The 11,740-nt window shown below is 40.2% G+C and overlaps 1 protein-coding gene across 1 annotated transcript in view; it reads right to left on the minus strand.

Moving 5' to 3' along the window:
* The window catches only part of Ism1 (isthmin 1), a 71,312-nt gene extending 60,231 nt beyond the window's left edge, over nt 1–11,081 (minus strand). Inside the window, exon 1 of the mRNA XM_057780146.1 lies at nt 10,809–11,081. Coding sequence (XP_057636129.1) covers nt 10,809–10,946 — 138 coding nt within the window. The 5' untranslated portion in view covers nt 10,947–11,081. The remainder of the gene's footprint in view (nt 1–10,808) is intronic.
* Nucleotides 11,082–11,740: the final 659 nt, after the last annotated feature.

Here is an 11,740-nt window from a genome sequence, read left to right on the forward strand (position 1 = left end):
ACCTTTCTGGAATTCAACATCCAAACTCTGTGAAGTTCTTCAAAGCTGTTACAGGGTTGTTGTGGATCCCAAGTACATTATGCAAGTGCATTAAAAATATTACCATGATTTATTAATAATTTAAACATGCAACATCCATATAACCCAACCATTTTTCTCCTAAATATATGCCCAACAGAAATGAAAGCATATTCATAGAAATGTTGACAGTATTTCCATTTTAAGGTTCCCAAATAGGAAACAACTTAAATGGTTTTCAGTGGGCCAATTAATTTGCATACTGTACGCAGAGCCAAACAATGGAATACTAACTGACAGTAAAAAGGAACAAGTATAATTGTCAAATTCATTACATGAATAAAGAAACCATATCATGAATATGAATGTACTCACAAAGAATCCAGGAAAATACAAAATGAATCTATAATGATAGAAGGCCAGTCGGTGGCTGCCTAGAACTTTCTAGATATCACAAAGGGGCACAAAAAATGTCTAGAAATTAATTACCTTCATGATGGTGAAATAATCTGTTTTGGGGCAAAAGAGTAGGGGGAGTGTGATGGTTTTTCTTGGTTTTCAGCTTGATGACATCTAGGATAAACTAAAAACCCAATCTGCTGGACACACCTCTGAGCGATTTTTAATTACTTGGATCACTTGAGGTGGGATTTATTATATATGTATATATATATGTATGACATACATATATATGTGCATTTCATTCTATCAGTTTTGTTCCTCTAACGCAGTGGTTCTCAACCTTCCTAATACTGTGACCCTTTAATACAGTTCCTCATGCTGTGGTGACCCCAACAATAAATTTATTTTCATTGCTACCATAATTTTGTTACGCTTTTGACTTGTAATCTAAATATCTGTGTTTTCCAATAGTCTTAGGGGACTCCTGTGAAAAGGTTAGTTGACCCTGCTGACCACCACCAAAAGGGGTCATGAGCCACATGGTGAGAACTTCTGTTCTAGAGAATCCTGACAGATTCTTTACTGTCATTAAAGAAATGGACTTTGTCACTACCAATCCAGGTTACAAAATGCTGAACCAGGGGTTGGTTACAAGAGAAGAGTGATCTTAGAAACTGAGAGGAAAAATAGAACCAAAGAAAGCACTAAAATATCATAAAACAAGCTCAAAGGAAATATGTTAAAGAAACAGATAACTGAAATTGGAGCAGAGAGAGGACTGTTACACAATAGTCTTCAAACCTATATGTAACAATTCTTAGAGAGCAGGCACCTACTGATGTAGGAAGTCCTTCTGTATATGTGTTGTTTTTAATTAGTTAATGAATAAAGAAACTGCTTTGGCCTGTGATAGGGCAGAGTAGAGCTAGGTGGGAAACCTAAACTGAATGCTGGGAGAAAGAAGGCAGAGTCAGGGAGAAGCCATGTAGCCACCACAGGAGACAGACGCCTCCACGGAAGCCCCCTAAAACTTTGCCGGTAGACCACGAGTTCGTGGTGATGCACAGATTAATGGAAATGGCTTAGTTTAGGATATAAGAGCTAGGAAGAAAATGTGATTAAGCTATTGGCCATACAGTATTGCAAAGAATATAGTTTCTGTGTGATTATTTTTGGTCGGAATGAACAAACAGCCTCCCATTACAACTTACCTATGAACACTGGGGAGATAAAAAATGAACATGGAATTACATTATAGTTCAAGGGCCCTAAAGGCATATCAAAGTAAGAATGTGTCAAAAATGAGGATTCAAAATATTTGAATGACACAGAAGATGTTTGGTGTCCATTTAGAGGCTTCACACCCCAGATGTAAACTAATTTAATTACAGACAATTCTATTCCAAAGATCAATATACTTTTTGATCATGGCTAGAAGGAAATAATTAAGAGATGCATAAATAGTAGAGCTTTTGTTCTAAAAAGTAAAAGAAATAAAAGTATAGTGTTTCAGTTCAACCTAACCAACCAAGCAACTGTGTTCACCTCTTTTCCTCTTTAAAATTTGATGAGATGTCATAAGAAATAGGAAAATCACCTGGGAGGGGAGCAGGCTTCTAATAGACATAATACAATGACAACCAATCAAAAGTGAAATATTTCAGAGTTGAGAATATAGAAGAACAGGGCTTCAGAAAACGTTGTTGTTGAGAAAAAAATTTTTAAGAGTGTCAAGAACAGTTTAATTTTAATTACTAGCTATCTACTCACAAAAATGAAAACATTTGTTTATGAAAGGAGCTGTGGTAGTAACATGATCTTACCTGCACTATAAAAGGATTTGGAGACTCTCCAAATATCTACTGATGGAGAGTGGACAAACAAAATCATGGAATGACTGCACAATGAAATATCAAGCAGTACTAAAGAAGGCAAATCTACTGAGACAGTTTTTTCAAAGAATCTCAAAAATAGTACATTAAGTAAAAGATAACAAACACATAAAAAATGTACACAGTACAGTTCTATGTGTGTGAACACTCTGACAGGCAAAGCTAATCTGTCGTGGTGGGCATCAGGAGATGAACTGTTTACTAAGGTACAGTCATTTGGAAGTCTTCTAGGGTGACGGGGAATGCTATTTTTGATGGCAGCTTTGTGGTCACATATACTACCAAAAATGCACTTGAATTCTTGGAATTTGTCCACTTTATTGGATGTAAATCATACTTTTTAAAAAAAGACTTTTTTGAGTTTAGAGAGAAAGGAAGGGGGAGAGGGAAAACAAAAGAAAGAATGAGAAAAGAAAGAAAACAAAGAGAAAGGAAGTGGAGAGGTGGGAGAGGATGAAGTAAGATGAGAAGGGGCTTTAGACTTTGGGGAGAGCCCAAGGACCAGGCTGAAAGCCTTGCTTCATTCAGTCCTGGGGTTCAGAGTGCCTGCATGTGACTTCTCTACCTGGCAGACACTATGGCAGCTCAGGTATGAGCAGCTGCTGGATAAATCACCTAAGAATAGAAGATGCAGCCAGACATGTTTTCAAAACAAAAGTAAGAGCATGGGAGGTTAAGGAGATACAGAAGACAGACCTTGAACTCTTGATGTTAGCTTCACCCTTGGATGAGAGTCCCAGAAGAACAGTACATGGATACTGGACATAAACCAAGAAATTTTCTGAGCAGAGCATAGGCTTGGGGCTTCGCATGGAAAGGGTATATACACCATATGCTGACAAAGACTCAGAGCCAATCTTTGAATCTAAGCACAACCTGATGAAATTGATGAACATTAAAGAGAAAAATCTTAAAAGTTTCAACTTTGTTTTTCAGTGGGCCAGGGATTCATTACAGTGCTAGAGTCCTTGCCTAGTATATTCCAAAAGTCAAATGCTAAGAAATGCTATTAAAATTACCCGTGAAACATGAAATAGAGTAATAAAGTAAATAATATCTTCAAACTTCTGAGAGTAAGCAATATAACTCAGCCAGCTGCCAAATTGGCATTGCATATAAGAACCAAGTCAAGGTGTCTGAAAATGTAAGCTCTTGGAGACTTTTGTAGTTGATAAGTTGTTTATAAAAACACTTTTAAAAGAATGTATTCAGCAACATAAAAATGAAAATATGAGATGTATAAGGCAGCAGATAAAGAATTAAAGACATTTCACCATTAAAGCAAAATAATTCTTTTTTTTTTTTTTTTTTTTTTTTTTTTTTTTTGGTTTTTCGAGACAGGGTTTCTCTGTGGGTTTGGAGGCTGTCCTGGAACTAGCTCTTGTAGACCAGGCTGGTCTCAAACTCACAGAGATCCGCCTGCCTCTGCCTCCCGAGTGCTGGGATTAAAGGCGTGCGCCACCACCGCCCGGCTAAAATAATTCTTGAGAACAAAATAAAACTGGTAAGCACTGATCACCAGGCATAATAAAAAGGTAAAAGGGGAAAGAAAAAAGAAGGAAAATTCCAATACTAAATAAAAATTCAAAGAACATAATTTAAAAAAAAAATCTAGAGACTACCTACAGACAAGACAGAAAAGGAGTCAGAATCCTGTTTCATAGGGGAATGTAAGTTACAAGTACTAACTGATTTCAGCATTGATAGGAATGTGTGAGCAAAATTATGTTTGTAAGAGTTTTAAAGTAATAGGACTAGGACACATTGCTTTCATAATTTGAGAGAAAGCAAGGAAAATAAAAAATTTGAAGGCCAAATCTTGAGTTCCAATCTTTTTATAATCTTCTTTTAATAACAATAATTATATTGTTATAATAATAATTCTCAGGACATCTTTCTATCCCAAAGACCAATATAATTTTGAGATCATGGCCAGAAGGAAATTACCGAAGTGCTTTGCTAGTCTTCTAAATGACACTAGGTTAGACACCAGCTCTAGAGAGGTTAGCTCTCTTGCTAGAGTCACAAAGATAAACTGATGGTGGGTACAAAGAAACAACTAGAAATTTAAAAAACAGCAAACACCCTGGAAAATATATCTTCAAATTTACCAGTAATAAAGTAATTATAAATGGTTAATTCCTTGATCTCATAGATAAAGAAAACTGAGGCATAGCTTACCAATATTAGATAATAAAAAAATTTAAAACAGAAAAAATTTGAAACTAAAGGTTGACAACTTTACACAGATCAATGTCCCCCCCCCAAAAAAAAACCCAAAATGGATTTAGAGAAACAACTTCAAAACCAAAACATTCAAATATACATGCAATAAAAGAGATTAATGAGAAATTTCACCTCAATAAAACTACAATACCCCAAAGACACTATGGGCTCTAGAAATGTAAAGTTAAAAATGTACAGAATTATAGTAATGAGAAGAGAGAAAGGAACAATGTCAGGATAAGACCACAGTGATTTTGCTTCAGAAATCATCAGATAAATCAAGGTATGAAAGCTTATATACTACAACTAACACTCTTATTATAGGTCTTTTTATATAAGGCATTAGATACGCAAATATATACTACAAAGAACTAGAAAAGTTGTAAATGCCTAATTATGTATAAACCTTATACTATTAAAATTAAAAGTCAGTTAAGAATGTATGATTTTCTCAGAAACATAATTTAATACAACCAAGTAAAGAAATATCCCATAATTTAAATACGCCATAAACAGTGGAATCACCCAGAATATGAACCAGAGATTCCAATCAAGGAGATAGTAAGCAAAAGAGGATGTTAAGACTGTTCTAACATTATTTTTCTTAACATTCAATTTTTATTATTTAAAGTGCTAGTGAAAAAATGAAGGAAAATTGAATCTTTGCCATGAGTGTGTAAAGATACTACCAAAGTACAGTATCAGTATCCATAAACACAGTAAGGGACAGGTATTGTAAGCAGGTATTGCTAAGTGTTGTTTTTCTAGATTCCAGAACAAAATTGATGGGCATAACAAAAACTAATATCAGTCTCAAAAGCATTCAGATCTAGAAAATAATCTATAGAACAACAATGTTAAAAACTGAACCTTTTTTTTTTTGCCTTTTTGTTTCCTAAAGAAAGAGAGAAAGATGTCACAGAGTTAAATGAGTGGGTGGTAGGCTGGGGAGGATACGGGAAGGGAAATCATAGTCAGAGAATATATTGCTTGAAAAAAAACCAATTTTCAATTAAAAAAAATCAGTTGATAAAAATAAACATAAAATCTTTTTCAAGACGCAGACTCCTCTGTCCTAATGGGAGAGGTAACAGCAATAAGACAAGTAAAATTAATTTTATTAAAATTTTAGTAATTTAAAGCAAAACAACTCTATAAAGTTCACTGGGGTATATTTAATATAAATTTTCAAGAATTGTTTTTAACATCAATTGATCGGTGTGTGTGTGTGTGTGTGTGTGTATGTGAAGAGAGAGAATGTGTGAAAGTGTGTATGTGAGTGTGCGTGTGTGTGTGAACTCACACACCACAGTGTACTTCTGAAGGTTAGATGACAACTTATGAGGAGTTGGTTTTCAGCTTCCAAAATGTGAATGTCTGAGGTGAACTAATACCCTCAGAGATCCTCAGGCTTGGTGGCAAAAGCCTTTACCTGCTGAGTTATATATACTGACATATATACTTTAAACAAAACAGGATATCAATACATTAGTCCTCTAAAAACATACTACATAACTACATTACACAAACACAGCAATATATGTACATGAATATATGTGATGAAACAGACTTATATATGTGACAATCATAGTGGAGCAGTATATAACAAAGTGGAACATTTAACAAGCTTGATAAGATAACTGGTTATTCCCTTAAGCAAAAAAAGATAGTTACATATTTAAAACCCAGAAATAACTTCAAAGTAGACTGCTATTCTAGAGTAGTTTAACTACAAACATATTTGAACAGAATGTATTTTAAAGATTTTTACAATCTTTAACAAGAGGTCCTTAGGGAAAAGATTGGGAATTGCATACATTTAAGACAGGCAGCTACTACATGGCCAAAAGTTGCATAAACAAAGCAACTTGGCCAAGACATTTACGAAGCCCATAAAACAAAAAGATCAATATCGTATTTGCAAGAATCCCTTCAGATTCACACAGGCCGTTGTAATGTAACTTGGCGGCTCCTCCTCGCTAGAACCAGAATCTGTATCCGGTACGTGAGAAGCAGAGCTGACCCCAAGATGTGAAAGTGTATTAAAGGGTCTTAGACCTGCTTTTATTTGCTTACTGCTCAGGGCCTGTTGTGTGGAGATAAAGGTGAGAGGGGATGCGGAGAAAACAGGTAGGCGATAATGAGCAACCACCATCAGACTTATGAATGAGGTCATTAACACTACCTCATCCACATTATCCCAACAGAGGGCTTAAATACAGGAATAATTTAAGAGGCAATGAACAGAAGAACCCGCCTAAGTGAGCCCTGGGCTGGATGCTGCCCTACAAACTCATGAGCAAATAAAACTCTGGATGCACGTAAGCCACTAAATTGTGGTGCTGTTTGTGATGTCCCAGTAGGGAAGTGGGACAATTATCCATTACTTATAAAGGGTTCCAGTGATGAGAGCGACTGCTTGACTGGAAAGTGGGCAGGCAAGTTGGGAAGCAAGAAACATAAATGCCTATTAACTGAATCAAAGCTGGAGGAATCTTGTTGACAGATGGGAACAAGAGCTTGGACTCTACAGTCAGCCTGTCTGGGTCCAAGTCCTGGGCCCGTGCTTCTCCCTCCCCAGCTGTGTAGCTTTACCAAGTTACTTCAAGCTGTTCAGTTCTCCACATCCTCCTCTGTGGAATGGACACAGTCCTTCTTTGTCATTTCACTTTCTTCGTTTTAGTTACTAGCAATCAAATAATACTAAACAGTTCAGAAATGGCTAATCTGTAGGTTTTAAATGGCACACAGTGATGAAATCTATCTTATTGAAAGTTTTTGTTCTTTATGATAGTGTTTGTAGAAGAGAAACGGTGTTTCAGTGTTTGGCACTATCTGGGGTTTTGGGTGTTCATCAAGGTCTTGGAATGAATCCACCAAGTATAAAGAGACGACTGTCAATCCTCTGGAGTCCCTGTGAGGAACTTCACTTCATAGAGTAGTGGTTTTTCTTCTAGTGCTGTATGGCCCAGGTAAAGCAGGGAGCACACGAAGCTACACTGTTCTATGGAAGGCAACAGGCGAATGAAGAGGCAGCATGCTTGTTCATCAAGATGACAGATCCAGGACAAAATCTTTTCACTGAAGTTCAGAGTTCAGTTTCCTTTTGTGTTATTGTAAAGGTACCCAGTTTGGCATTTTATTAATTTTCTTCAATCTCACTGCTTTAATGAGGTCAGGTTTTATTACCAAAAATCACGACTTTAAATTTCAGTGAGATTTATTAGAAGGTACACGAGAATTCAGTTTAAAAAGGAGATAGCATTATTTTGATTAGAATTGTTATGGTCTGTGGAGCCTGTATTTTGAAATGTTCTGTCTTCTAGAGTGCTTTTATTATATAATTTTTCATATAATTTAATTAAAGGTGTATGAAAAATCAGAGTATCTGAACAGCATAAGATAAAGTTATGCCAGCAAAATATAAGATGTCAGACAAAAGTCAAAATATTTGGCAGTTGCATAAGTTTTTATACAGCTAGTGCTGACAGCTGAGACTTTCTTACTGAATGTTTTATGATCCACTAGCCAACAGAGAGATATTATGTGCTCAAAACACTTTATTTTTACTTTATGGCAGCATACCAGTAGTGATGGAACAACCACAAAGGAAAAAGCAAAGCAAAACAAAACAACCCAAAATTCAGTTTCCAAGAATTCCCTGGAACTATCAAAGAAATCTTGTTAATGATTCTTAAATGTGTTTACACATTTACAGATGCCTACATATACATGTATGTATTGGTAGCTGACACAGCAAGACTATAAATGTGCATCTGGAAATGTAACCAGTTTTATGAGTTTACCAAGAACTTGGAATATTAATACATAATTTGAAATACAATATACAAAATATAAGGTGTACATCTTTTCACTATAAACTAAGAAAAACAAATTAAGGGAGCTTTTAGCTCTTCAGCTTTAGAGTTCCCTAACCTCAGTTTCTCCACTTGACAGTAGAATGAGGGCAGTAACTAGTTTTTGAGGTTCATTCTTTGAGCTTAGAGAAGTTAATATATGCGATGTGCTAGGTGTATTGCCTGTCATATATAAAAGACACTCAGTAAATCTTCAGCTCTTGTATTTTGAGCATTTTTATTGGATATCCATCCAAGTCATCAAATCTTAAATAATTCCAAAACACAGTGTAGTTGAGGCAAACTCACAAGTACCTGCTTCATAATATATGGGACCCACTGAGTTTCTGATCACTGAGAAGGACTTTGGCAGCGTATGAGTCAAATGATTTAGATGGGGTTTAAGACTGAATTTTAAAATGTGCAGAAAACAGAAGGAATCCAGAAGTCACAGTTTTGTCTTCAAATACACCTGCTGCTAGCAAATTTATTCTTTTGCATCCGGCAGGCAGCAGACAAATGTCTTTTGCAGGTTTAGTTGGCCCTGTCCATTTGAATCATACTGCCTTGAGCCCAAGAAATAACTCTGGTCTGGAAGAATATAAAAACTTTTATAAGGAGAAATTACAAAAAGTATGAAGTTACAAACTAAGCTGTTAGAGTCATCACTGGGGCTTGGTTAAGGGCCAGCTTTGGGTGCTCACCGTAACTGAACACTGCAGCCAGATAACCTGAAGCTACCGGATTAGCAGCTACTTAGGACCCCAGATATTCCTAGGATTAGAACTCTTTCTAAATCACCCATGTTTTCTGCCTTGGAAGGGGCTATTCTTCAGCAAAAGCCCTCTGCGATTCCTATCCAATTCCACCAGCTGCTTCTCTCATTAACTTACTGTCGGGGTGGGAAAGGCCAATTGGAGATTATTCTAATGATAGCAAGCACCCCATAAAGAAATCTGCCAAATTTACTTTTCCATAGAACATCATCGTTACAGCCTTTCATGGGTTTACTAGGAAAGAAAGCATCACATATAAAATACGATTTTCAGCAGTCTTAGAAATATTAAGAATTATTCCTTCAAGTGTTTGGTGTGAGGAAATATCTGTCACTGGCCAGGTTTACTCAAAGGGTAATGTGAGAGGCTCCTAAAAATCAGAGTGTTTCTAGAAAGGTCCAAGAACATTTAAGTTTGAGGTATGTATTTTCGTAGGCATGGCTTGCATCCGTGAGGGTCACCTTGCTTTAGTCTGGCAAATAATGCACTTGGTATAATAACCAACAAGTGGGAATGTGTGGATTCTAACAAGTTTCTTAATCTCTGTACCTCAACATCATAATCTGTAAGGCAGAGAGATCAACAGTCTTGTTATGATGGTTATGGTGAGATTAAATGAGTTAAATCCTGTAACACTCTTAAAACAGCGCTGTGGTAAATACCTGCTATAGAGCTGTTTAAATAACTGTTCCTCTCAACAATAGCTTGTTTATTCCCCCCAAATTAAAAGGCATAAAGATGTAAAAATATTGGCATTGCAGAGTGAATAGTTTTAGTAGGCCTGATTTGATTTCTTTGGGGACTGGAGACTGCCCGGAAGAAAATCCAAGCTCACTTCTATTAGTTCTCCAGGTTTGCACCTGTCGTCCTTCGCGCCACGAGAAGGACTTTCCAAAGCCATAGCAGAGAAACTCATGCGGGCAACCTTTGTTCAGCGTATTTCAAGGCCCGATATATGTCCTCAGGCCTCGACTTTCCCCCTGTTTTGGAGCTGAATGGATCAATAGAACTTATTGCTAGAGGAACCTATAGAAGGAAATGGTCACTGGGAAGAAGTCTCTGCCACAAGTTTAAAAGTCTCAACTCCAGACTAAATCTCCATAGGTTCCTTGACTATGACTTTTGCATGGTACAAAGGGGGCACAGAAGGTGAAGGAATCGCGCACACAAGGTTGGGGTGTCTGGCTATACTCCAGAAATTATGTCTTGACCTCTGACACTGCTTGCACAACCATCAGAGTTCTTTCTCCTAAATACAGTTTGGAGATTTATCTTATAAGGCCTCTTTGTGTCCTGTCGCCTCACCTCTAGCCTTCCTTGTCTCCAGACATGCTATTCAATCTCTGAAAGCACCCAGAAGCAAAAGCATCCTCCAGCAGGCCACCTGCACATCCCAAACCTAACAACCTTCCTGGTGCCTGGCCTGTGACAGATCTGAGGAGTGCTTTAGGTAGTAGACCTTGCACCTGGCCTGGTCTCCACACATGGCTACCCGCCCCCGCCCCACATCATCTAGCCCTGCACTTCTGACTTTGCAGAGTCGCCTAGGCACAAGTGCTCTTCTGTGGAACGGAGGACCCGCCTCCTGGCCCCCAGCTTCCCGCAATCACGCACGCCCCCTCCGGCGGCGCACTCACCTGCAGCGGAGACCCGCTGACGTTGCCCGCGGCCGCGTCTGGCCGGTCGGCGGCTCCGGATCCGCGCAGAACCGTGATGTGCAGCGTGAGCAGCAGTAGCCCCAGCAGCAGGAGCAGTTCGGCGGCCAAGCGCACCATCCTCTTGAGTCGCGCGGCTTTAGGACCCCGTGCGGCGGGCGGCGGTGGCGGCGGCGGCGCCGGGGGAGGAGGAGTCGGAGCCCTAGAGCCCGGCTGCGCTGCTCCCGCCTCGGCCCCCGTCGGGGCCCCGCTCCCCGGGCCCGCAGGGCTGGCTCTGGGCTCGGCCGGGCGCGCGGGGCCCGGGGAACAGGAGCAGCCGCCACCGCCGCCCCCACACCACAGCGGAGCCACCGCGGGGCCGGGGACGTCCAAGCTGGTGGCCGAGCAATCCCAGGAGCTGTCCGGAGGTGGCGGCGGTGGGGACACGGGGCTGTCCGAGACCCAGGCCAGGCCAGGGTCCACCCTGCGGGCAGGGAGCTGTGGGGGCGGCAGCGGGGCGGGCGCAGCCGAGCCCCCGAGCGCACATGGGCGCCCCAGATGTGGCCGCGGTGCCGCAGCTGGAGCTGGAGCCGCCGCCAGAGGAGCGCGGGGAAGAGGTGGAGGAGGAGAAGGAGGAGGAGGGCTTCAATGGCAGCCCGGAGTTACCTCCACTCTCGGCTCCCCCGCCCCCGCTGCCCCGAGCCACTCACCCTCAGGGCCACCACCTTTCTCACTCCGAGCTCCTCCGGGCCGCCAGCCTAGTAGCCCCGCACGCACAGTCCCCGGATGGGTTGGCTCCGGGTCACCGAGGTTGTCACCGTTTGAGGATAACTGGGGGCGCCCCGCCGGCGCCTGTGTCCGCCTTCTCGGCTGTGCTAAGTGTGCGCTTCCGAGGTCGCTGTGGCGGAGGGGCTAGCCCTCTGCTCGCACTAGTG

This window comes from Chionomys nivalis, chromosome 9 (genome assembly GCF_950005125.1).
Source record: "Chionomys nivalis chromosome 9, mChiNiv1.1, whole genome shotgun sequence".
NCBI classification, from domain to species: Eukaryota; Metazoa; Chordata; class Mammalia; order Rodentia; family Cricetidae; genus Chionomys; species Chionomys nivalis.